General features: G+C 41.6%; 3 protein-coding genes across 8 annotated transcripts; 1 reads left to right on the forward strand and 2 right to left on the reverse strand.

Annotated features, from left to right (window-relative positions):
* Positions 1-5,228: 5,228 nt before the first annotated feature.
* tada3l (transcriptional adaptor 3 (NGG1 homolog, yeast)-like) lies at positions 5,229-8,918 on the reverse strand. The gene is made up of 9 exons (XM_023427843.2): positions 8,762-8,918; positions 8,152-8,399; positions 7,744-7,991; positions 7,443-7,548; positions 7,169-7,304; positions 6,975-7,078; positions 6,713-6,819; positions 5,901-6,092; positions 5,229-5,786 (listed from the first exon to the last, which is right to left on the reverse strand). The coding sequence occupies exons 2-9, from the start codon at positions 8,359-8,361 to the stop codon at positions 5,594-5,596; spliced, it is 1,296 nt and encodes a 431-aa protein (XP_023283611.1). The 5' UTR covers positions 8,362-8,399; positions 8,762-8,918; the 3' UTR covers positions 5,229-5,593.
* A 350-nt stretch (positions 8,919-9,268) lies between these two features.
* arpc4l (actin related protein 2/3 complex, subunit 4, like) lies at positions 9,269-12,046 on the forward strand. The gene is made up of 6 exons (XM_023427939.2): positions 9,269-9,404; positions 10,142-10,260; positions 10,576-10,687; positions 10,788-10,883; positions 11,181-11,351; positions 11,509-12,046. Exons 1-6 carry the CDS (start codon positions 9,402-9,404, stop codon positions 11,512-11,514), a joined length of 507 nt encoding a protein of 168 aa, XP_023283707.1. The 5' UTR covers positions 9,269-9,401; the 3' UTR covers positions 11,515-12,046.
* A 1,065-nt stretch (positions 12,047-13,111) lies between these two features.
* LOC111670947 (6-phosphofructo-2-kinase/fructose-2,6-bisphosphatase 4) lies at positions 13,112-26,059 on the reverse strand. Of its 6 annotated transcripts, none has more exons than XM_023427936.2 (14): positions 25,878-26,057; positions 20,702-20,818; positions 20,426-20,522; positions 20,264-20,330; positions 20,077-20,151; positions 19,934-19,990; positions 19,720-19,841; positions 19,161-19,368; positions 18,908-19,054; positions 18,721-18,825; positions 17,669-17,798; positions 16,722-16,784; positions 16,549-16,613; positions 13,112-14,100 (listed from the first exon to the last, which is right to left on the reverse strand). In XM_023427936.2, exons 1-14 carry the CDS (start codon positions 25,930-25,932, stop codon positions 14,041-14,043), a joined length of 1,368 nt encoding a protein of 455 aa, XP_023283704.1. In that variant the 5' UTR covers positions 25,933-26,057; the 3' UTR covers positions 13,112-14,040. The 6 variants fall into 6 exon arrangements, with proteins under 6 accessions (XP_023283704.1, XP_023283702.1, XP_023283703.1 ...); XM_023427934.2 differs by lacking the exon at positions 25,878-26,057 and adding an exon at positions 22,073-22,331; XM_023427935.2 differs by lacking the exon at positions 13,112-14,100 and adding an exon at positions 15,143-15,934 and having other exon boundaries at positions 25,878-26,059.
* Between the last annotated feature and the right edge of the window lie 78 nt (positions 26,060-26,137).

Below are 26,137 nucleotides of genomic sequence, written 5' to 3' on the forward strand. Positions count from 1 at the left end.
TGCTTTGTAGTGAAATGTTGGATCATCTTATCTCTCTGCACCAAACAGTTTAAAAGGAAATGTCTCCTTGGTGGAACTGTTAACACAAAAAGACAAAGGGCTTAAACCAGACATTGCTTTTTGTAAAGGGTGACTCACAAGCCAGATATGTTGGAAACCAAACAGTATATTGTATTTTATAATCTTATCATATGTTTTTTATGTAAACTCTTAATCTGACAAAAAATGCTAACTAGTAACTGCAGCTGTCAGATAAACATGGTAGAGGGAAAAATTATATTTTTCTCTGTAATGTAGTGAAATGCACAAAGTTGAACCTCATGGAGACACTACAGGAAATGTCATAGGATCTCTAACGTCATTAGGGTTCATCTTCTGGACACCATGAACATAACAAATTCCACAGAAACACATCTAATAGATGTTTCACTAAAAGCCAACGTTGAAAACCTGCTGATGGCACCAGGGGGAAAGTCAGGAGATCGCCAACATCATCAGTTGGTGTCATTATCCGGAGAACATGAACGTGTGTGTAAAACAAATTCCATGGCAATCCGTCTAATAATTGTTTAGATAATTTAGTCTGGGCCAAAGTGGTGATAAGATGGCTTATACTGCACCTACAATGTATAGACAAGGCTTGTCGGACTGGGTTTGTTGCCTCTAATACACTGAGTGAATGGCTTGTCTGTGTCTGACTGTACTTGTACAAAATACCTTGTATTCATGACAGGCTGGAAAAGAGATCCAAGATGAGCAAAGCACCCCAGACAGGTGAGGCTGAATGAGCCAAAAACGTTTGATTTGCATATGAGCTGCCGAATTCAGGAGTCACACAAGAAAAGCATCAACTGCCATGCAAATGAGAGGCAAATAAGATTCAAAACAGGACCAGGGTGAAGGAGTGGTCAAAAAGGTGTTTTGTGTATGCACTACTTGGGACTATCTCAACATTCGTCCACACAGTCGCCTGTGCCTCTGACTTCAGGCTAAAAGGTCTGTCAAGTTTTACCACAACAGCAACAGCAGCCCGCTGGGGAAGGACAAACCATGACATCAGAATAGTGGAAGCAGCACTGAAGACAATAGTTCTCTGTGCAGGAGAAGAGCTGAGGCGTAGCCTGGCTGGACAGAGGCTCTTGTCAGTGGACCAGCCGGCCTCAGCAGCTGTCTCAACCTCTGTCTGTATCTCTGTCACATACACTATTTCAATTCAGCATGAAAGCTGACATAGCATTAGGACAAAGGATCAACAGATTTACGTAAAATCCCTTTACCCCTATGTGTCTCTCCCCCTGTGTGTGTGTGTGTGTGTGTGTGTGTGTGTGTGTGTGTGTGTGTGTGTGTGTGTGTGTCAGCCTTTCTCTGTCCATGCTCAGTTCCAGCTCAGGAACGCAGGGACGGAGGTGGAGTAGGAGGAGAGCCCCGGAGAAAGAAACATTACAAACTGGCAAAACAAAGAGCCAATGGACAAAGTAGCCCCCACTGACAAGAGATCTGGGGTGATAGTAGCGTGTGTGTGTGTGTGTGTGTGTGTGTGTGTGTGTGTGTGTGTGTGTGTGTCTGTGTCTGTGTCTGTGTCTGTGTAATGTAAACACTTATCACAGAACACACAGCCTGCCCACATGGTAGCACAGCATTTACACGTTATTTGTCTTCTCATAATTGCCTGAGTAGATAAACAAAAAGCTTCCAGACATGTAGCCGCTGCTCGGCTTGTGCCAGAGTACTTAAGTTCGTATTATTTACCCAGACCCTTCGGTGGAGAGCCCTCTTCTTCAAACAGCCGTAAAGGTTTACAGGCCATGACAGAGAGGAGTGAAGAAGCTCACCACGTAGCTGAATTTCACATGGGGAGAGGAGAGAGCTATGTGACCGAGCGAAGCTGTTAGCGCCTCACAGATCCCTCAGGGACGCACCACCTGGGTTGTCAAAAGGAGTCTGGCTGGCCTTTAAAAAACAGCTCAATATGAGATGTGCAAACAGCCGATGAGCATCATTGAGCATGTATCAGCAGTGTATCAACACAAAACCCACCTGCCCTTCAGTTTAGGCCTATTGACAACAAATGCAACAAAAGCCCTGTGTGATACACCCAGCCTCGAGGGGCCGCCACAGCTATCTATTCAGCCTCGATTCACCTGTGAGGAGGATTCAATAGGTCTGTATGTTATTAAAAGCTTTCATACACATGGGCTGATGGCATTATGAATTTGCGTAGAGGGCACCGACCATTCCTTTTGTTAGATTACTGAATGGCCACAAAGGTGATCTAAAATACTAACCTGCTTGAATCTAAAATGAGCAGATCTTCTTTGTGTTCTGCCTCTGACAAAACTTTGAGATTTGCCTGCTCAAAATATAAACAAGCGGGCTGACTAGTTGTAGTTCAACAGTGATGATGCTGCTGTAGTGTGCATTGAGCGAACATCACTATAGTTTAGTGTTGCGCTGCTTTTTCGAGGGCTGAATAACCTTTGTTATTCAATGATAAGGAGCAGGTTAGTATCTCTAACATGAGCATAACAAGAATGAATTTCCTTCATGAAATTAAGTTTCTACAAATTTTACAAATTATAAAAGTGACCTCATTGTTAAGGTTAGTTATACTATAAGTGTTACCTTTATGATGGCATCTGTCCTACATAGATCAGATTGTAAAGGGCCTTATGATTTTGAAACTCACATAATAGTTCAAAAAACATTTGATGGGGACAAGTCCCATTACTTCACAATATGTTTTTTGTTGTTGTTTTTTTCAAGTTATATTTTTGGGCGTTTTTGTGTTTATTTTTGATAGTAGAGTGAGATAGATAGGGGGAGAGACTGAGGGGATGACATGCAGCGAAGAGCAGTGGGTCTGATTAAAACCCATGGCCACTGCAGTTAGGACTAAGTCCATGTGGTACGTGCTCTACCAGGTGAGCCACCCAGGCGCCCTGTTTCTAAATCCTGTGGTGTGGTGGTGGCTGCTGTGACCATGTGATGAGGTGGTGAGGGAGCAGTGTGTCTTATTGTTGTGTTGTGTCCCTCTGGATAACTGTGCTGGTCTGTCGCTCCACAGGATGAACTGGGTGACCCCTCGCACACAGCTGCACACTGTGAGACAAACAGTCTCCTGCTTTATCCTGGGATCAAGATCACTGAGGATATCTTCAAGTGAAAACTGGACACAAACCACACTGACACACACTGTGTTCAGGCAGTATTAACCACAGAGCCTTTGCTATGTAAATGCTGTTGGCCTGGTGAGTTAAAAGACAATGATTGCCATCTAGTGGTGGCTCTGTGAAGAGGAAAGCTTTGCACAGGTAGCATGAGGTCATCTCTACCTGAGATGTTTTCTCAGAAAGGGAAAGTGAAAGTAATGAGGCCAAATAATAAAAGATTGAAAATAATAAATTAGTTAAATTGCACAACAGTGGTAAAATAAGTTCTTGTATGCTATTCTACATATTTCTACATTACTTGTACATTAGACATTATTAGGAGACATACATACATACTGTACATACATACATACATACATACTGTACATACATACATACTGTACATACATACATACATACATACATACATACATACATACATACTGTACATACATACATACATACATACTGTACATACATACATACTGTACATACATACATACATACATACATACATACATACATACATACATACATACATACATACATACATACATACATACATACATACATACATACATACATACATACATACATACATACATACATACATACATACTTACATACATACTGTACATAAATACATACATACATACATACATACATACATACATACATACATACTGTACATAAATACATACATACATACATACATACATACATACATACATACATACATACATACATACATACTGTACATAAATACATACATACATGCAAGAAATTAAAACATAAACATTGCTACAAAATAAGTTTATAACATGTCATATAAATAAAAAAGGTGTCCACTGATTACAAAGACAGCAAGGCAGCTACATTTGAGTTGTCTCTGCTAATGGTACCTGTTGTTGTAATAATGTTAACATAATACTAACATACATTGTTGTAATATCAGTAAATAAACAACTGCTGCTTCAACTCTCCTCAGGCATAACCACCACTGGTCTCCATGTTTGTTGACAGTTAATCCATGGCTAAATATTTTATGGTTAGGGCAGCATGGTGGTAAAGTGGTCACCTCACAGTGAGAGGGTTGTGGGTTTGAACCCCAGGCCTGGGGCCTTTCTGTGTGGAGTTTGCTTGTTCTCCCTGTGTCTGCATGGGTTATCTCTGGGTACCCCGGCTTCCTCCCACAGTCCACAGACATGCACGTTAGGTTAATTTGCGACTCTAAAAGGGCCCAAAGGTGTGAATGTGCACAAGTGGTTGTTTGTCTGTATATGTCAGTCCTGGAATACACTGGCGACCTGTCCAGGGTGAACCCCGCCCTCGCCCAATGTCAGCTTGGATTGGCTCCAACCCCCCCACGACCCTAAAAGAATAAGCTGTATAGATAATAGACGGATGGATAGGTTCTTGGTTATAGATCATAATTTATTCTACATTCTGTAAATGCAGGTAAGAATGCAGTTAAGGAAGAGCCATTAATAGTAAAAAGAGCAAAAATCTTGTTGTTGCAAATTTTTTCTACACATTAATGTGCTTACTAGGTTTTCCTCACAGTTGTTCCCTCCGTAGTGTTAGGGGGGTAAATACATCACTGCATGCGGCTGAGTTATATGAAAAGGTAAATTTAAAAAGTTAAAAAAACCTGTAAAGCTTCTATTGTCTCTGTCGTTTCTGCCACTATCTCCCTAAGAGAAGACTGAGCCCTTGGTTTTCAAAATAAAAGTCAAATATAAATATGTACAAGTCATAGTGTTTAGTTAATGTATATTTTTCTGTCAAATTTAGTAAATTAAGTGAACATATCTGTCTGCCAATGCAGAGTCGTAGAACAGAATATGGCCAGCAACAAGCAAATAAACATAGCAACATGAGAAATTGATATTGATCCAAAATAGTTGACTCTTGAATCCTTAACAACAGTCTGTATTTTAGATCTTCTGGTTCTGATGCTGGTAACCAGACGGTTTCCAGGGGGGCCCATTGTCAGGACTAAAAACACTGCAGAACACACACCGTATGAATGATGCATCCCATCTGATTTGTTGTTTCATAGATATAAAAAAAACTGTCTTCAATGATACTGATTTATTCAAACATTCATGTGTACTGTTTTCATAACATTACAATGGTAAACAAAAAAAGGCAACATAAAAAAAATCCACTGACAAAGAAAGAAATTCAACAAAAGGAGAAAAAGTCTCTGATGCATAACAACTGTTTGGGGTCATTTTTGCTTTCTGCTGTACATGACATAAAAACTACGACAGAAATGTCCCTACTCAAATCATGTACACCTGCAGTAAACTGTATCATTCATCACAGATACAGCTGTTTACTGACCGTCTAACATCTGTCACAAGTGTCCTAAACTGTGTGGGGGGAAAATGCTGCCAGCATTTTTCTGGATAAAAACCAGACACACACTGTTGCTTCTTCTATCCGTCCAGTAGCTTAAGGATGCTCTCCCTCTCCTTCAGCGCTTTCCAGGCCTGGTCCTTCTCCTTTTTAGTGGGAGTGCGTTTCTTCTGCCGTGCTGCCATGATCCGCCGAAATCCCTCCATCACCTCATTGTCAGACACCCTGACTCTCTGCCTCAGCTCCTGCTTGCGCATCTCCTCTTTTGCCAACCTGTGAAACAACAGCAAATCAAAAGTTCATGTCAACAGTTGACCGTGGATAAGACCATAACTGTTTACAATTTACTTCATGGTAAATGTATCCACTGTTGGCCTTTGTCCTCACCGAAGCAGCTCCTGCTTGCGAGCTCTGTTGTGAGCGCTCAGGGCTTTCAGCTCTGCTTGTCTCTTCTGCAATTCAGCCAGGACCTCGTCCTCAGAGTCTCCTCCTGGTCCAGGTCGCTCCTCAGAGTCCAGCAGCCCCTGGGCTACCAGCTCCTCTTTGATCCGTGCCTCCAGGGAACGTGTGTGAGGAACACTGGAGGAGGGAAAGAAAGACAAAAGATTTGCGATATGTGACATAAAAGGTTAAAAATTCAGAAAGGCGACTTGACACCTACAGTAAACTTTATCCCGCAGCACATTTCAAAGTACTGTTGAGGACACACATGACATGAATGAACAAAAACTCCCAACTAAGACACATTACTGTGGCCAGGGAGCCTCAGTTAGACAAACAGTTTCACCTCTGTGTCTGTGTGGTGAGGGAAAAACAACTTCTACATATGTTAAGATCAGAACCAAAATGTACCTGCTCCATTCTTACATTTTACAATTATTTCAGCCCTCCATGTGTTATATATATATATCCCCATTCACATAAAGCTCTCTCTAGTAAATATATTCATAGTTCAGTGAGTTACAGTTGCAGGCCTTAGTGTTGTGAATGATGATGACCTGGAATTAAACCATTAGGGCAGTAATGCAGAATGGGTCCAACACAGGTTATGCATATGTTTATTATTCCCGTCAGATATTGGACTTTGTGTGTGAGTGGTTTGTGTGTGAAAATGGCAAGAAATGCAGCAGGATCTTCTGTAGAGAACTGATCTTGGTGCTTCTGATATCTCATACATTCACAAAGTGTAGGACAAATACCTAAAAGCTTTTCCTTGGCTTCGAGGAGACGTCCCAGCGCCATCATTAGCATCCCTCCCGGAAATGTCTGGTATAGGAGAATCCTCCATGGGGGATATAATGTTCTCCTGAAAGCAAACAGAAATAAAACATCACATTTCAGTTTTTTCACAATATTTAAACATAAATATTCAATATGACAAGTCCCACTTTTCAGTCATTTGTGTTTTTAAATGGAAGTATTATTGGTGTTCATGCTGGATCACAAAATAATGAGTCGCACCTCTACAAGAGCCTGGAGCAGACGCTGCGTGAGAGGACCAAAGGGACAGCCGTCCTCTGGAGATTCATGCTGGGACTCTGACTTTTTCAGCAGCGAGTCAACATCTAGTTAAACAGTAGTTAAACATGAAGATGAGTGGTGAGGTGTAGTAAATGTAGTCTTGCATTTAGGCTGAGGCAGCAGTCTTCCTTCACCTTTTGCATCCAGTTCAGACAGCGGTCCCCCCATGAGGCTCTTCTTCTTGTCATTGGCTCGCGCTCCTTCCCTCTGCTCCTCTAGCAGATCCTCTTGAGCCCATCGCTGAGAGTAGTGTTTCCCCAGTGCTGGAATCTACAGTTACCACAGACAGCACCAAAGCTCAATACGTATTTAACACAATAAAAGCACAAAGAATTTTGGTCATGGCCCTGAGTGAAGATGTGTATGAAATAAGAACAAGCTCAGAGGCTTTTTTTTTTTTTATCATACTTTGAAATACTCAGCTTCATCATCTGGGGGTTTCAGAAGCTCTTCTAGCAATCTTATCTCTTCATTTGTAATATCGGCGCAATATGGCTCAACTGATGCCCAGAATCTGAAAACAATTTGAATGAAAAAAAAAAAATTGAAATGACAAAATACCTTACCAGAAAAAACACTGAGAATCCTAATTGAAATCAGTCTCACTAATAAATAAAATCATGATTTGACTTGAGGAACAAAGAAATCACATAGGCAAGGAAAATATAAACAGAAGTGAGAGCTACTATGAAAAGCAGTTGATGCTGACCTGTTTGGAGCATCATTTTTAGGAGTGCGGGGAATGTCTTGTGGATCGTCTGTAAATTCATACTCTTGGACTTTAGGCTGCAGGTTTTTGGATTTGGGTCTGCCAGGACCAGGACCTGGACCATGACCACCTTTGCCATCCAACTTCTGTTTTTTTGGTTTGTGGCGAGATGTGGCAGCGGGGTCTGGGTCTTTCCCCAGCTTCAGAAAGCGCTTATCCCCTTTCTTGTCCTGCCAGTCAGTGAGGATCTGAGGCACAGCATAGTTTTGAATCACCAACAGCACAAGACATGGAGTGGATGAAAACTACAAAGTGACACTTCTTAAACCAAACTAAGATTTGTGTGTGATTTATGTGGCACCACTTAAACAAGCGAAGTGCATGGGATAATTCCCATCTTTGTCCTACCTGTCTCTGCTCCTCCAGGGCCCGGAGGCGGCGGCTGGCTGAGGACAGGAGTGTCTCCAGCTCCAGCTGCAGGGTGTCCAGCTCCTCAATGCCAATCCCATCGTCCTCTGAGCGGCCCAACACTGCGGTGTAGCGGGGGCAAACCTTGACATGCTCGACGGGCTTGAAGTCATAGTATTTCAGTGGAGGGCAGTCCTTCAGCTCACTCATGATGCTGTGAGGCAGAGACCTGGCAGTACCCGGATGAACTAATAGAGAATGACGGTGTGGTTAATAACACATGATGAGACACCGCGGTTTACTGCCACCGTTGTTTCTGTCTATCTCATTGTTAGTCTATATCCCTCTACCAGATACACACTGTAAATACACACTCAAACATGCACGCACGCGCCCAAATACATGTACGCGCAGGTCTGTTTCCCACAGGACGAGCTCGCTGGGCCCGAACTGTCCAAATTACTCTTACATGTTAATATCTGCCGTTATACTTTCACTGTTTTGAAAACAAACGTTTAACACAACGGAGTTCTAGAATTACAAGAGCTTAATGGTACGAACTTAAAGTGCAGATATATATCTATGAATGTTTAAGAGCAACGATATATACCGTCAGTGAATGGCGTCCATGATGGAAAAAACCATGGTGGTAAGAGAGGGGTGTGAAATACATTCAAATAAAATTATGGCCCAGTTTCGACACAATTACAATTCTAATAACAAATTGAAATAACACAACTTCACAAAAATCAAATGGGAATTTTAAATCATACTATCTATCGAAACAAATGTGACGTTGTGAATAGATAATCTGATACTAGAGTAGTATCATCGGAATAAACCATATTGTGTTAAGGGGAGATATAATAAATATATTGGCGCTAAACTCGCAATACAGCACTTTAACTGTGTCATGTGTATGTTATGACGCTGGTGTAATTTTTAATTCGTTTACAGGTCACAAAATGTCAAAATTAGTCATGAGGCAACGGTCGCTGAGCGATTTGCCTCCTGCTCACAGAACAGAATGGACGCATCGTCGGGTATGCTCGTTTTAAAGAACATTATATTCCACCTGGGCGGAGTAGTAAGCACAAACAGCAGTGTTTAGAGTGCGTGGATACATCCGCCTCCTCAAACGACGTGTTGAATACAAAACGAGCGCACCCTATCTGTTCTCGACGATGTAGGATTTACGGAAGAGGAGTCCCAGGCGTGGCTGAGGAACTTCCGTCTTTTACAGCACAAAAATGGTAAGTCTCTTGCTCTTAATCTGTGCCATATTTTGTTATTTAGCTACGTACCTGTGCTAACTACTGCTACATTCAAGGCGAGGTTAGCTAGCTAGCTATGTGTTTGTCATAGACGGCGTTTCTGGTTGGCGGCAGTGAAATGGGAGAATGGGCATCCTTGACAGGGTTTGCAGAAACTAAAGTGATTGAGCTGAGCTGTCTTTTCCTCTCGGCCCTGTTTCTCATCGTTACTTTGACTTGTAGCTCCACCAAAACTCTGTCAGTAGACGACGGGAACGCTGTGAATATGTATCCGGTATAAACAGAATGATAATGAGGCTAGACGGAAATGATTAGGATGAGATGCATCTCGGTCAGCTGAAAGCATCCCATGCATTAATGTTAATGCAAGTAAAATCATTCAGGTATTATGAAACAGTATGTATATGTAATTAGCATTTGTTTAATACATTTTCTATATTGAAGTGGGCTGTTGGTGGCTCTATTTCTAAAAAACTATATCGTAGCTATCTTGAGTATAAGTGTGTCATAACTGAGTTGCAGACACTGCATCTCTGCACACAGTTCCTTCTGGTTCCTCATCACACCTGACCTAATAGGCGTGTTGTCACCCCCACTAGAATGGGAGGTTTATTTTGCCATGTACTCAGATCTAAATAACAATAACACCGCCCAACAAGATCTTCTGTGCATTGTGACCTGGACGCAGACACTGATCTTGTTTAACCTCTCCACAGACAGCGACTCTGCGCCCCTACCTAAACGCTGTGAGGGCCACCCTGCAGGCGGCCCTCTGCCTGGAGAACTTCTCCTCTCAGGTGGTGGAGCGTCACAACAAGCCGGAGGTGGAGGTCAGGTATGTTAAATAGCATGTGGTTGGAGAGCTGACAGTCTCACTGGCTGTCCCCCTCCCTTTGCTCTGCTTCGTCCTGTTTCTCGTGCCCTTAAGCTGTTGGTAGATCATCAGCTGCTTTCACACAAGTGCAGACTTGTGCAAACTTGCATAAGAAAATCTACGAGGGGAAAAAATGACACAAGCATGGGCAAGGCTGAAAAATAAGCCAGGGGCTTGCTGTGGCCTGTTTGCAGGTGTCTTTCCAATACAATGAGAAGAATAAGAAGATGTTTTATTTACAATGTATTTAATGGATGTATTTTACTGTGATTACAGGAGCAGTAAGGAGCTGTTACTGCAGCCTGTGGTGATCAGTCGTAATGACAAGGAGAAGGTTCTCATTGAAGGATCCATCAACTCTGTCAGAGTCAGCATTGCTGTCAAACAGGTGATTAAAACCAGCAGGGTTTTAGTAGTTTATTTGTAATGAGCTTCTGCTTTCTGTGACAGTATGCGTTAGAAATAACTTCTGTTATAATTGACTGTAGGCGGATGAGATCGAGAAGATCCTTTGCCACAAGTTCATGCGCTTCATGATGATGAGAGCTGAGAACTTCTTCATTCTGAGGAGGAAACCAGTAGAGGTAAGAGAGAGTGGGGGAGGGGCAATCTGCTTCATATATGGGATCAAAAAGTGAGTGACACAAGAGGAATCAAAATACAGTAAAGAGGAAGAATAAAAGAAAAATGAGGAAGACTGAACTTTTTTTAAATGTCTTGCGTCATGAGGCTCTTAATGCACAGATGTTCAGGAAACAGTATACAAATATGAAATGCTACAATAATTACAATAGACATTCCTAATGCTATTACACACGTGATATTTGTGTTGACCAGCCTCGCTGACTCACTTTGTTTTCATTTCCTCTCTGTGATTTCAGGGATATGATATTAGCTTCTTGATTACCAACTTCCACACGGAGCAGATGTACAAACACAAGCTGGTGGACTTTGTCATCCATTTCATGGAGGAGATAGACAAGGAGATCAGCGAGATGAAACTGTCTGTTAACGCCAGGGCCCGTATCGTTGCTGAGGAATTCCTCAAGAACGTAAGAGACTTGTTCTCTGCTCTGATGGCTTAAGGTTTTTCTTTACTGCATGCAAATGTCAAACTCATTGGTTTAATCTATTTATTCACAAAATGTCTTAATTCTAATAAACAGAAATGATGACAGAGAAAATAATTTGATTCTGTCTGCTCCACAGTTCTGATGAGTGTTTGTCTGTGGTCCCACACAAACCGGGGGACGCTGCAAGGACCAATCAGCACAAGAGTGTAGAACCGAAGGAGTGAGCAGCCAATCAGCGAGGAGATGAGAGGAACGTGACCAATCTGGCGATGACATCCGTTGCACCCGTCTCGAGTATTTCCCTGTACTCATGAATATCAATGACTGTATATAATGAAATATTTACCAGTTTCATTTTCAGCCACTTAGAACAAATCCCCAATCAAAGGCGGGTCCTTAAAGTATTAATCAAGTTGATAGTCATGAATACAGGGGTGTTGAGGACGTGCTGTTGCAAATAAAATGGCCAGGTTTTTGTATTTTGTGTATGTGAGTCAGTATGTTCTGTCACTGTTGTTTCAAATTAAATCTCCAAAATTTCTCTATTCGGGAAACCCATGTTTGAGGAAAGTAATCTGTGGTGTTTAATCACATGGAACAAGAGCTGTCTGTAAAGAAGCCACCAAAACCCATGTAGGAAAAAACTCAAAGATAATAAAACTCAGTTGTTTATACCTTTGTTGTACTTCAGTCATTCTTCTTCTGACCCTGTTACTCATGGTGTGCGAATGTGCTGTGGCCATACCTATATATGGATTTGTCTTTCGAGCATCTTGTTTTTAGTCAGCACTTTGGCCACATCTCAATCACAGTTGCGTTGTTTCAGCTGAGAGGAAGGGGAAGTAATACCTTAGAGCTGCAGATAGCCTGTGAACTATTTTTGTGGTATTTGTTCACATTCACAACTTATTAAATGTAGATTATAGTTTCAAACCTGCTACTCAAGGCTTGCAGCACTAAAGGCAAATTGTCTTGCACAACTGCACTGAAGTGATATCGATTTAAGAACTGTTTTTCTTTAACTCACCCACTACGACTAATCGGTCACTTTGGGAATTCAGAGGAGGAACTTCATGGCCTAACTTTAATTAACTTTGAATAACCCTAATTTGCAAGATAGACTAACAATAGATAAAGTCATCACCTGGACACTCCCTGCTCATGATCATTTCCCTCGTGCCATCACAGTTCACCTGTTTGATTCTGATCATGAAGCCTTCACCCTCTCATTCCTCCATGTCTCTCATGTCAGGAAATGCTCAGGGGACGGAGAGGTACGAGTCTTCTCCAATCCTGGGTCCTGTGGTTTTCATCCATTCATGCTATCAGACAGTATTAAGCCAATACATCTCACCAGCATCCTTCCCACTAACAATTTTAATACTTGATTTGATTTTGATTTTATAAAATAATTTTTAAGCCATTTCTAGCCTCTCAAATGTGAATATATGCAGTTTTTTGTGTCTTCAGTGATGGCAAACCTGCCTTCGAACAAAACAATTAGTTTGAATGTCACCTTGGGCTCTTAAAAAACGTGATGGACATTTATTCACTATTTTATAATTATAAACCAAACAATTGATCAATTTATCAAGAAAATAATCAGCAGATTAAATGATACTGGAAACAATTGTAAGTTGAAACCCTAATAATTAAAGCCTTCGCACAAGGTAATATCTTTAACAAACGATCATGCCATCTGAAGTAAACATTAGAAGACAAACGGAAATAGTGACAGGTTAGCTTATAAAAAATAACATCTTTATTATCGTGGAGTTGGGACGTTCATTTTGTGTGTTCTTCACAAAAAGTATTAAAGGCATGTTTTATTGTCATTGGAGGTCTGCATGTAGAATCATCACTTGCATGACACATCTGTTTCAGGTGAGATCATATATGTGACATAGACCACACTGCTAAAGATAAACTATTTTTTTTACATTAGCCATCCATATAAAACTTTAATTTGAAGTGAGTGTTTTCACCATAGAAAACTTAAAATAATCACCCAGTCCATTCATTCATTAAATCACCAAGTTGTCCAAAAGCAATAGCTCATAGTATTGTTTTCTGAGTGGGCTCATAACCTTCAAATTGCACATCATCACTAAAGACACCTTCACATGAAACAATGATTGCACAAAACAGTAACACGTCACACATGTAGCAGGAAGTCACATGATCATTTGATGAAATTATATGATTAATACTTATATGATAAAATATGTTGCAGTAGCCTTCAGTGTTAATTCTGCTGCTGCTGCACAACATCAACACACTGAGACCATACTGAATATAGTCACAAACAGACAGGAAACTACAGGGACACAAGTGTTAAAATCTCCCTCGTGCAAGATGACCATTTGATTCTGGATCCCACACCATGTGGCTTTCAAACACTTAGACCCAAATGCATCATCCCCAAATCATCTTGTGTTCAAGTTCCTTCAAATCCCTTAAAAAAATAGTATAAGAGTTTCACAGAGAGTGTGTGTGACAGTGTGTGTGTGTGTGTGGCAGAGGTGTTGAAGGAGGGGGAGGAGGCACATTAACCAGACAGACTCCGCTGTGAGCAGGTAGTGCAGAGTGGAAAGGTGAAAAAAACAGAGTCTTTCACACAGGAGAAAGAGGTCCAACTTCATCCACAGTGGATTCCAGCAGCAGCGTGTCAGAGGTGAGCAGGGACGGTCTGCAGGGCGTCTTCAGTCGTACGATGGATGTTCACATTCTGGAAAGAGGAAGGCAGCAGTGTCAGATCCCTGTTGTATACAAACGTGTAGGTAAAATAAATATAGGCAGTAAAGCTAACAACAAATCTTTACAACTGTGATGTAGTTGCCATAGATCACACCTATAGCAAGGTGTGAGGTTGCATATTACACCCCGCCCCCCCATACAGTGTACACAGTCTATCATACCCCTGTTGTTTCTGCACTTGTTATCAATGCTCCTGTTTGTCAGTGTACCTTAGTGTGTTTGGCACGTGTCAAAGTTTTCAGGACAGTTTTCTGACAGATGCACCTACACTATATCCACAGAAGACGTGGACTCTGTTATACTCTGGTATAGCCCTGGTTGTCTCATGTTACTTTGAAAAAAGTTTATCAAAGCGCAGGTCATCAGACATCTTTAATATTTGCATATGATCCAACTTTGTAGCAGTAAATGTCATAAATTCTAAATGTTCATATTAATTCAAGCATTTTTAAGGATGATTTAATTTTGCTTACATCATGTTTATAACAAAGTACCTTTGTAAACATTTTGGTCTTTTTTGGGTATTTTTTTTTTAATGTTGCCAAAATCATTTTAATTTCTAAGAGAATGATGTATGCTTTTTGCTACTATTACAACAAGTGTACATTTTGTAATCATGCTTACTCGAGGCAGAAAGAAATCTGTGTGTGACACAGTGAGTGTTTTGTTCAGGCTGATGAATGGTGGCACTTTCTTGTGCACTCCAGTGGAGTCTTTGCATAAGAATGAATGGGGAAATCTCTGAAGACTTTGGTTTGCACGGCAAAGTAAAAAGCAGGACGGACACTGCCCTAAACATGTCATCTGCAGATATTACAGAGAGGAAGGAAATGACAAGCTTTGTTTGATTTTCAAGTGGCATGAGCAAGACATATTCAGCTCAGCAGTCTAGACATATTTATGTTATGATTCAACCTCAAGGATATGTATACCAACCAAAGAAGAGCAGAGCAGCAGCTTTAATGCCAAGCTTTCTAAAATGAAGCACAAGAAGAGTGTGGGAGGGATACATGAACTGGTTAAGTGGAGTTTATTTAGGAACAGTAAACAGAAATATCTTCCTCTTAATTCTCATCAGTGATATGGACTTGCTGTGACAGCCTTCACATTGTTGAACAAAAAACAATAAAACAAAGTATTTCTGTACTTCGGCATCTTCATTAGACAGAGTTAGACATCCTAAAACTACGGAGAGGACTAAACAGAGTTGATTTTTATGTGCAAAATGTAAAAAAGCACAACTTTGTTTTGTGCTTGTGCCAGTCTATAAGGCTAAGATTAGAGTTTTCTGACTCTTACCAACAGGAATATAGTGATGAGACACTGGTAAAAATTAACATTGTTAAATCAGTTTAACAGACAAGTGACAAAATAAACTACACATAATCAATGCTTCAAGAGAAGGTGCTGGAGTTTCATTGCTTCACAGTTGGGCTTTACAGCATCCGTTCAGAAAACAACCTTCCTCTGCTTTTGTTCATTCTCCAAAAATGGGAGAATGTTCACTGACACAAGAAGCGTGTCATAGGATTCATAATCATAAATTAGAAACTGGATTCCAGTCAATTACCAACTTCATCACGTCTTTAAATATAAGTGGAGGAAAAACAGAAGACGAGTGGAGAGAAATTCAATCAAGGGAAGGTGCAGAGTTTGGCAGGTACATTGTGCGCCAGAAGGGTACAGTGTGCGTAATGAAGGGTAAAGTAAGGAGGGATAGGGGAAGGGGTGAGGGGGGCACTGCTTCATTGGTGAGCTGGCACTGTTAGCAAAGCCTCCTCTGACATCCGCGACACCTCTACGTTCTGTTTGTAAAAAACACAAAGAGGAGGAAGGGATCAAAACACACGGGAGACATGAAATCCAACACACACACACACTAAGTGAAAGACTTGGAAAGACGTAGTACGTTTACTTTTTTCTCATGGTTGATATTTTTGTCTGTCTTTGACAGTATTGTGATAGCAGTGCCAGTCAGAAAGAAATTTAACCACTGCATACATGCTTATTATTAGAAAACCAGACGATTCCCCAGCTGCAAAAACAAAACAAATTATATTATTTGTATTTCACTAGGAACTGCCATCAGCTGTCAAACTGTCATCGTGTGGCTACTTTTATCAGTGCTGTTCAGTATCAATCCCTGTAAGAATCTGTAACATGTTCCACTCGGAGGTATATTTACCTAGAGGGTGTCGAATGTTAGAAGCATTAGTCATTGTTTCTGTTATGTTCCAACAACCTATAATACTCAGATAATCCAGCACGAAAACCTGCTGAGTTCATTATTATTCCAAAAACCGTTTGTGAAACTCAACCATCAGCGTCAACTGCACCTGCTTGTGAACCGTACCTCACAAAAGGTTGGTCAGTACTGTACTGTGTGTGTGTGTGTGTGTGTGTGTGTTGTTATACCCACCTCTGGTCTTTCTCTGTGTGTGTTGACTGCATCCACATTTAAGCTGATAGACTCAACTTTGCAGCCTGAGAAAGGTAACAATATTAGCTCAGAAAACAGAGGAGTGCACAGTGGTATTTAACAGAAAATAGATTCAGTGGGTGTAATGTGCACTGCTAGGAGACCAGTCCTACCATAGGCCACAGGTGTTAGCTTCAGTACAGTGTGCAGTGGGCATTTCAGGTATGGCAGTTCCTCTGTGAAGACAAATGCACAGACCAACTGTTCATGAAACTACCACAATAAACAGAAGTCTAATTCTTGTCCATTATTTCTACATCTGTAACCTAGCATTTTATTTTCAAACATCATTTTTCAAAAGGTTGACAAGATCAAAAGTTGTGCTCTGCACTCTGTCTTGAGTTTTACTGTTTACTGTGGTATTTTGAAAACACAAAAAAGGAATGAAAGAAAAAGAAATGATAGTTTTTAATTTGACATTTCTACTACAGTACTCTGGTCTACAACCTGGGAATCAGGTCAGTCAGCCAGGTGTGAAACATTTCTCTATCTGAGCACCATGAAATTATGTCACAGCTTCACATAGTAAATGTTACACCTATCTTATTCTGAACAGGGTGTTAATACATTAAATACATTCCATCAAACATTTAATTGCAGTGTTTCCCATACATTGGTTTTATTCATTCACCACCACAGATTGACTTCTATTTCTTTTTTTTTTTTTTTACTATATCAAATGGGTAAAATCTTTAATTGTAGAGCTGAGTGCAGCGCACTGATTTGCTCACTTGTCAGAAAGTACTTGGCAATTAAAATATTTGCAATGCACCTCAAATGCACTCAACCCCCAAAAATAGACTCCAATTCTGTGGGAAATTAGAACTGTGTGACTAAAAGCATTCTGTGATGGTGACTGAACTGTTATTTTGTGAAGTATTATACTTTATTTTTTAGTGTCTCCCTCAACCTACTTAGTGAATTTAGTGACTTCCTTCACTCCTAACATCAACACAACTTTCTGAAGTAGTTCACTAAACAGGCTCTGTGGTTATTTGTGTATGTCACCTAAAGTAGCCTATTTAAGGACTCGTGCCTCAGGTTCAATACAAGGACTAACCTGCTGTCTTGTCCAGGAAATAGGCCAATAAGCAGCGCATGACGGCCTGGTGACAGATGACCAACACGTTCTCCTGCCTCTCCAGCTCCATTATGACCGGCTCCAACCGCTGCACCAGGTCTTCATAGGACTGAGAGAGACAGGACGTCAAAAAAAATCAGACAGATGTAGAGCAGAATAGAACACTACTACAGACAGATTTCATTGCATAAGGATGATTTCATCTGAAACTGCCACACAGTCATAAAACAGAGCCAGCTTTATCAATATTTTTTTGTAGTGAGGATATTTTGAGAACAGGCAAGATGAGCACACGCACACACACACACCTGTAGTTAAAAACAACAGAAAGAAAGATGTAAATCTGCAAATTAAAACTTCTAGGCAGTCCCCTTTTCACACATAATTGCAGGTAAACAGATTGACATTTTAGCAAGTGGGAAAATTCATGCAGTCTGTCTTAGACTAATCCCTGCTGTTACAAGATTCCCCAAAGCACTACATCAGCACTGCCTGTCTGGGCAGCAAACTAATGCCCACATCCATCTTCCCGTGTGAGATTAATGGAGAGGTAATGGGATGGACTAAAGGTGAGAACAGACCAGCGGGCATTCAGGCCCACAGTAAACACCCTGACCCAACATTTTTGGCACACACACACACACACTCACACACACACAGACTAATGTTAAGTCTTTGTTTACTGTGATCTAGTGTTAAGCCAAATCTGTCAGAGAGGCTGCTCGTCCAAGCTGAGGCTCATTAGTAAGTGTATGTGGCCGGAAGCCATCTGGATACAATTTAATAGTCCGTGGTCTGTGTGTGTGTGTGTGTGTGTGTGTGTGTGTGCGCGCGCGCATGTGTCTGTATAAGAGAGTGAGTGTGTGTCATTATCTTCACAAAGGATGGCTGACTGTATTTTGAAATTCCAAAATTCAAACAGAGACACGCTGTCGAAGCTACATCAATGTACACACACAAAAACACACTAACAGTTACACAACCACATCACATCTTTAGACAAAACATAACACGAAATTTTTGCAACTGACCTCTCCTTTCGGGTACCGATAGCGGTATTTGTCCTGGTCCCTCAGGGCAAACTCCAGAGGATAGTTCTCCTGGATCTCCTCATACATCATCTCCTCACACACACCCTGAAATGATATCACACACAGATTAAACACCATTCACACTGCACTGATGTCTGTGCTTAGCGATCAAGAGTGTCGTACTCACTGCATCAATCTCATTCAGGACCTTCCACTGTTCATAGGGCACGCTGAGAGCCTCAGCTGTCTGAATGGTTCTCTTCATCTGACTGGTCCACACCTTTAGGTCGCTGATGCCCTGTGCCTGGATGAACTGGCTCAGCTTCTTTGCAAACTGCATGGAGGAGAGAAAAACAATAATTTTAACAAACTCATCTAGCTGACGAAAAAAAAGATAACTGCTCTGAAGAAATATCCTCTATTGAAAAAGTTTGATATACCTCCTTGCCTCTAGGAGTGAGGCCTGAGTCTCCTCCAATGCGCCCCTTGACATTGAGCTCGCTCTCGCCGTGGCGGCACAGATAGATGGAGCGTGGCGTGATGTGGATGTTCATGAGGTAGTAGACAATCCGGCTCTGGATGTGGTCCAATACCCGGTTCACCAGATAGCGCTGACCCACATCCATGATTTTAATGTAGGAGAGATCCCTGAGAGAAGACCACAGATACAGTGAGTGATGTGCCTGAGCCAAAACCAATATATGTGTTCACTGACTCAGAGGAGTAGCTCACATATTCTAAGTCACAACAACCTTAAGAAATATTTTGGATTTTTAATGATCTGAAACAATTTTCCTCAATGTTAAGCACAAGGAAAGGCTCATGCCGATTAAAATTTCAAACTGACTGAAAATACTAATTTACAGCCCCTTTGCTCTGATGAAAAGACTAAAAAGCACTTGAAAATGCTAAGATGCCATGGTAATATATTTGATGTCCCACATTGTCGCACACCTGGGACATCTTTGCTGATACACTGTGCTCCTGCTTCCATCTCACCTGTCCAGAACTTCATCCAGCGTCTCGTAGGAGTTTTCATAACACTTGATCCTCTTCATGAAATCCTCCACTGCTTCCTCCGTGTTACAGTTGGTGTAATCAGGGCTACCCAGCTTCACTTGCTGAGTGGAGAAAAATCAGAAGAATAAGTACAACAGGGGCAGAAGTTCATTTTCTCCTGAGATAAACTAAACTAAACAACACAAACACTCACAACTATGTTCTCCTGTATGACATCTGGGTCTTCACACACAGACTCCACAAAGAACACCTGAGACAAAAGGGGAAGGAAAACAAAACAGGATTAGTATGAATGACAACTCATGAAGTATTTAATCCAGTGATCCAACAAGTCACCTTAAAGCCATTCTGCTCAGCAAACTGGATGATGGTTTCTCTTCTTTCTCTGGTGGTGTTTGTTGCATCGAAAACCTGTAGAACACACCACGATATATAAGACAGTAGCAACAAGAAACTTTTTAACATTGTGCACTGTATCCTACCAGTATCAAACATCTCATACAGCAATGAACACTTGACTTACTGCGACTTGGCCTCCTTCTTCTGAGAGGTATTGTCGCACATCATTCAACGCTGCTGAGGCACATTGTCTGTAAAGATCAAAGATAATGTTGGTCATAAATGTCACATGGTTGATAGTTAAATAAATTTGAATTGGCATTCAAAGGTCAAAAGCCACTCTTACCGCCTGATTTTTAACCCCTCCTCATTGTCCGGACGGAAGAACTCAAAGGACTTGTAGATCTTCACAAATTCTCTCCTGTACTGGCCAACATTGAACTCTGAGAGAAAGATGGACAGGGGGACAGTTGAAATACTTTCTCCAGGGCTTTAAACTTGAAATGCAAAAACCTAAAACTAAATAAATTCCCCACATCCTCTAGAAGTTTTTTTTCTACAACGGTGCCTTGCTTTGTAGAAGACTCTATTGACTGGAGCTGACAATTCTGTGAAGTCCTACCTCTTGTGGGCACCCCGATCCAGTTGAGATAGCGGGTCAGCTTCTTGGAGATATAGGTCTTCCCCCTAGCAGGAAGGCCCACTGTCACAATCAGGGTGGGACAGTTGGTCATGCATACTAGAATGAGAGAGGGCAAGAAAAGCTTGAGTCATGTGCTGATAAATGTAAAACACAAATTATACATGCAGCATATGTAACACCTCAGTATAAGAATATTAGTTCGTCTCCAGGTTTGTTCAACAATTACTTCCACAGCTGCAAATGAGCATCCATTGCTTTAAAAATACTCCCTTCTACTATGTTGTATACTACATCATTTATAATGATCCAATATTAAAACTAGATTATCTTTATCAGTGCGTGTGTGTAATCTAGTGTTATCTGCTACGAAGACAAAGTCACATCACACAACTGGGAGAATGATGTCAGTGAGGAGCAGAGGTCATGGTGGAACCAGGACGTGTCTGAGCAGTTGTGAAACACTGCACTTTAACTGTTCGAGACATCTGGAGAGAGCTAACAGCTAGTTTCCACACTCAGCATGCGAGTGTGTGCACAGATGACTGGGTCAGAGAGCACAGTAGTTTTTAAATGGGTGCTACTTCACCATATGTAATTTCTTTTAAGATGCAGCCCATCTGTGGAAGCAGGCAAAAAGAGTGGAACAGGTTTAGGGATATTGAGCGTTAGAATACCTTTAACTATCACCTGCCCGATATTAACGTGTGTTGTTCTATTTTGTTACGTTTGCCATTATTATTCTCAATAATAATTCACACTTTGGGGCAACACTTCATCATCACAAACTCCTCTACTGCAAAGCTCGTCAATCCTATGGCACTTAAAGAGTCGATTGATTCACATATCCCTCCTCAGTCCCTCAGGCCCCAGTGAGGAGACAGTGGCCACACAGAAAAGTGACTGCCGTGAGCGCAAATAAACTGCAGCAGCACATCACTCACATGACTGCAGGGATACAATCCCTGTTTACCAACACCTGGTGCTTGACTTGGCACACAGCAACAATGAGATAGACATCCCTACTACCAGTCCTTTCTCCTCGATGCGAGCAGCCTTAATCTACAGTGAGTATCGTGTGGATCCTTACATAACTGTGTGAACCAGATGGCTGCAGCAGCAAGACATCTGAACTCTGTAAACCGTGCCCCGGCGTAACGTTAGCTAGCTCAACCAAACTAACTGATATTAATGCAAAGGCCCGGGTTAGCATCAATTAGTCACGTCACCACCGCGGGTTGCCGCGACAACAACAAACCTCACTAAAGACACTGGTAGTATTTGTTACTATTCATTAAACCACGGGTGAAGCCGCTGTACAAAAAGATTTTGTCGCCACGTCGTCGCACGCACCCTTCCTCTGAGAAATGTGTTTTTCTGGAAGGCCATTTTTATACGGCATCCAGATCTTCTTCAGGGGGTTCTGGGTGAGTTCCCGCGGGTTGGACGGTGTTTTGTCCTCCATTCCGTCTTGCGGTGAGGTGGAGGCGGCCGCGGCGGGAACACGGGGCCTTTTCCCGTGATGCTGCTCCGAAGGTGACCGGTGTTTCATCCGCGCTGCTGTGCGGGGATGGAGACCGCCCGGTCGCTCGGTGCCTCTCTGTGTGCTCTGATGTCACGTGCTCCGATCTGACCACAGCCGAACTCACTAACGGTCGCAGTAATGATCGCAGTACGGGCGCAACACGTATTCTGCTCTACCGTAAGTGACATAAGCTGTGCTCACCCATAAAATATAATACGTCTGGGTGCAAGGGCTTTTTCAGAGAAAAATAAGGGAAGCTTGAAAATATAAGACAACATATTCTTAACAAGTTGTTATGGCAAACATTTTAACAACAATGGTTGCCTGTTTATTGATCTGGAGTTGCTAAGTTGGTCGCTAACTTTGTATGTCTGCCATTTGGTGCAGGGAAAGTAGCGTACAGTCAGTTTTTAGAGCTTTTCACTAAAAATAGCTGTGAGGGTGAACTAAGGCAGTATGTTGCAGGTTACAAAACCAAAACAATGAGCCGAGAGACGCAGAGCTGAGAGGAACTACAGTTGTGTAATAATTGTGTGGCTTTTTCAATATATGAGCAACCCCAATTTGATCCACTGTGTATGTAAAAGCTGTAACAGTGAAAGAATCAGTTAGAAATTTGCCAATTTTAGGAAGATTTACACCTGGAGTAGTCTCAATCGCCTACACTCGTAATACATGCAAAAAAAAAAATGAAAAAGTTCATCAAATACATGCATTGTTTGATTTGGAGACTCCACAACACATCAAACTATATTGTTGAGATCTTTCAAGTTGCCTACAAACAGCAGAATGAGAAAGTGTAGAAGAAAAGCTTAGCGTACCTTGAGGTACTGTCTACGGGGTCAAGGAGGTTAAAGTGGTGAGTTGGCCTTTAAGCATTAGTGGACTAACATTACCATTCTTTACAGTACTAAAAGTGAATTCTTAAACAGCAACAAAGAAAACCTGCTAAAATAAACTTGGAGCTTTAAAATCAGCATCGCATATTTCCACACAGCACTCAACAGAGGTCTAATCAGCAAGAACAACTCAAAACACCTGTGTGTGTGTGTGTGTGTGCAGGGCAATTAAGAAACAACTTTTACCACATTTTCATTGTTGCAGCATCGTTTGACCTCATCTCAGCACCCTGGTTTTCTTTAATAGTTGCTTAACCTCCTAAGACCCGAGCTCTATTCTTTGCTATATAGGCTGATTGGGACCTGAGAAAAATGATGTCCACATATGAGGACATCAGTTTTAAATTTCGATTACTGAGTGGCAGTATAATATCCTCATATGTGGTCACCAGGCCCTTGTTGAGAAAAAGTTAGTATTGTGGTCTAGAGAACCCAAAATGTGAGGTCCACATATGTGGACGCCAGGTCCTAGGAGGTTAAGACTTGAGCCTAGGGCTAAGTTTGACTATTGCACAGGACTGCGCTTGCAAAACATAATATTAACCAACAGAATCAGAGGGAACTGGTCAGTGTTATTTTCACTTGTAGGTGTCTAGAGTCAGTCGAGCAGAGCATTGTTGGGTTCAAATCATTTGTATGGGAGTCAGTCGATAAAAGAAAATACTTTTCTAGTCCAACAGCAATTTCATCTTCTCTGTAGCCCTCATGAAGACTGAGGTCCTTGAGCAAAACTCATATAACCAGCATCATTTAGTAATCTTAATCGTGCAGTTGTTTTGTGGTATACAGACTATGATGCATGAGCATGAAAAACACAAGTGTAAATACTAAAATCAGTAATGGCGGAATTCCATTCAGCTACTCCAGTTTCAGGGTCCTGGTCCTGTTCATGTCATGCTTAACTGGGACACTTGGATTGACTGAAGGCATCATTAATATAATTTGTAAAACCTGGTCTTTTCCTACCAGGACAAGTCAAAATATCTTCTGTGACAAATTTCCTTTATTAAAATGATGCTATATACACTTTCTCTTGGCACTGCAAGTTTTCCCAGATGAAATCATTAACCACTAAATGACAAAAGTTTGAATGTGTGTGGCGTTTCTTTAATTAAAACCACACAAATCGACTGTTAATGTCAACTGTTCACATTCACACTTACTTAGAGACTGTAACTGCTGACAATAACCATCAGATGGCACCATTACTCTCGCTCTCTCTGTATGTGTGCTGACCCAGGATTGTGAACTACCTGTATGTGAAACACCTGTAATGCAATCCAGCTCTGCAGGGAATCCTTTATTTCCTCTAGATGTAATGCTTGTGATGTTGAGCAACACATAAATAAATGTCAACAAAGACTGAACATTATAAGCTTGACAAAGACGGCACTTTTTGCAGAGATTGAATTACATTGCACAGGTGTAATAAAGTGGTATGTCTCTGTACATTTTCAAGTGAGTAGACTTCTCTTTTCATCTGTTTATGTGTTGCTTTAGGACTATCTGACGCACTTATTATATTAAGCTTTAGAGTCAACCTTGGTGGTGGAGCAACAGGGCCTGTGACCTAAATATGATGAGAAGGAGGTTTTCTAATTAAATAGCTCCTACACTCTCTCAAATTCCCTGACTGCTAGTAGACTATAATATATGTCAGGTTCATCAGGTCCTCAAATAAATGGCACACTAACTAACTAAAGCATATATTTTTAGCCTTTACAGCAAGGTAGAATAAACATGCTACAGTGCAGAGTTTTGACAGACCCATGCTACTGTGGCAATGTGTATTATTTGGTTTATCTAATCTGCATAAAGCTTTTGTAACCTGTGAGGACACATCTGCAGGTAGACATTCACAAGGGCACTGCGGTGAATGAAATATGTCAGATAGTTTTCAGTGGAGGTAAATGATTTATCTTGCATACTGTACAGTGGGACATGAACAGGAAACAGATCTGAGCTCCTCCTCCTCCTCCCCCTCGCAGCAGCTGCCAGGGTCTGATTGCAGCCTTCAGCTTGTGCTGTGCTGGACAAGTCATCTCCCAGTATTGGTATATTAACATTACACTCGGCACTAAAGCAGTATTCACCATGCGGAGAGACGTCTTCAGCTCATGAACCGCCATTCAGTGTTTAGTAAGACACTGTGTGTGTGTGTGTGTGCGTGTGTGCTGTGTGTGTGTGTGCGTGTGTGTGTGTGTGTGTTGCAGCCCAGTAGGAGCTGTGCAATCACAACAACCATAAACACAACAAACAGCCATAAAACGCAAAGCACCGACCTCTACAACAGCATCCCCAGTATCCTCAGTGAATGCAAAATGAAAGCTGTAATACAGTAATAATAACCGAAAACAGCAGCTTCCGTCTACACGAAGCGTTTGGTTTGTTTTTATAAATTTCGCCAGCTGTAAAAAAAAAAAAACAAAAAAAAACAGTAACAAGCATCCGCCTTCTCCTTCTCTCTGGTACAGCACAGCTGCTACTCTTAAATACGCGGCTGGTTTCTATTCCAAAAAAAAAAAAGCAAAACAAAGAGTGTCGCCTGTTGTTGTAATGTAGGGTAAAGGTGACAGCTACAACACACCGAAAACACGTCGACTCTTGTTTACGTCTGAACGGCTGCTCGTCCTGCCCCTCGCTGCTCGACTCTCTCTGTCATCCGTTTCAAGATGCACAATTCAACCTCCAGCATGCACACATCTACTAAAGCCCGTAAAGCGACGTGTCTCACCCGCTCCTTCCTGGTTATGTGTAAGCTTGGGTCGGCTGGAGCAGCCTCTCATCATGGGCGTCTGTGTGATGGAGCGCAGCGCCTGGCGGTGTGTACGTGCGTCCAACAGGAGCCTGCCGAGCGCTACACTGATGCTGACTGAGCACACACCCACTGTGTCAGTGTGGGACCTCAGGCAAGAAGAAAAGCTTTCTCCAAAACTGGATGTAATGAGGCATCAGCCTACCTGCCCCCTTGCACCCTCCCTAGACCCCACCCAC

Source organism: Seriola lalandi, unplaced genomic scaffold (genome assembly GCF_002814215.2).
Source record: "Seriola lalandi dorsalis isolate HSWRI2012SDOR001 ecotype SW California unplaced genomic scaffold, Sedor1 jcf7180002054864, whole genome shotgun sequence".
NCBI lineage: Eukaryota > Metazoa > Chordata > Actinopteri > Carangiformes > Carangidae > Seriola > Seriola lalandi.

Coding starts and splice junctions, on each gene's coding strand:
- LOC111670947 (XM_023427934.2), bottom strand. CDS start 22,271: ATGAAACACCGGTCACCTTCGGAGCAGCATCACGGGAAAAGGCCCCGT. Junction 20,331..20,425: donor GAGGGGTTAAAAATCAGGCG/GTAAGAGTGGCT, acceptor TGATCTTTACAG/ACAATGTGCCTCAGCAGCGT. Junction 18,826..18,907: donor TCCTGAATGAGATTGATGCA/GTGAGTACGACA, acceptor ATATCATTTCAG/GGTGTGTGTGAGGAGATGAT.
- arpc4l (XM_023427939.2), top strand. Junction 10,261..10,575: donor AAGCCGGAGGTGGAGGTCAG/GTATGTTAAATA, acceptor CTGTGATTACAG/GAGCAGTAAGGAGCTGTTAC. Junction 10,884..11,180: donor TGAGGAGGAAACCAGTAGAG/GTAAGAGAGAGT, acceptor CTGTGATTTCAG/GGATATGATATTAGCTTCTT.
- tada3l (XM_023427843.2), bottom strand. CDS start 8,361: ATGAGTGAGCTGAAGGACTGCCCTCCACTGAAATACTATGACTTCAAG. Junction 7,549..7,743: donor AAAAATGATGCTCCAAACAG/GTCAGCATCAAC, acceptor AATTGTTTTCAG/ATTCTGGGCATCAGTTGAGC. Junction 6,093..6,712: donor AGCCAAGGAAAAGCTTTTAG/GTATTTGTCCTA, acceptor TCCCTCCTCCAG/TGTTCCTCACACACGTTCCC.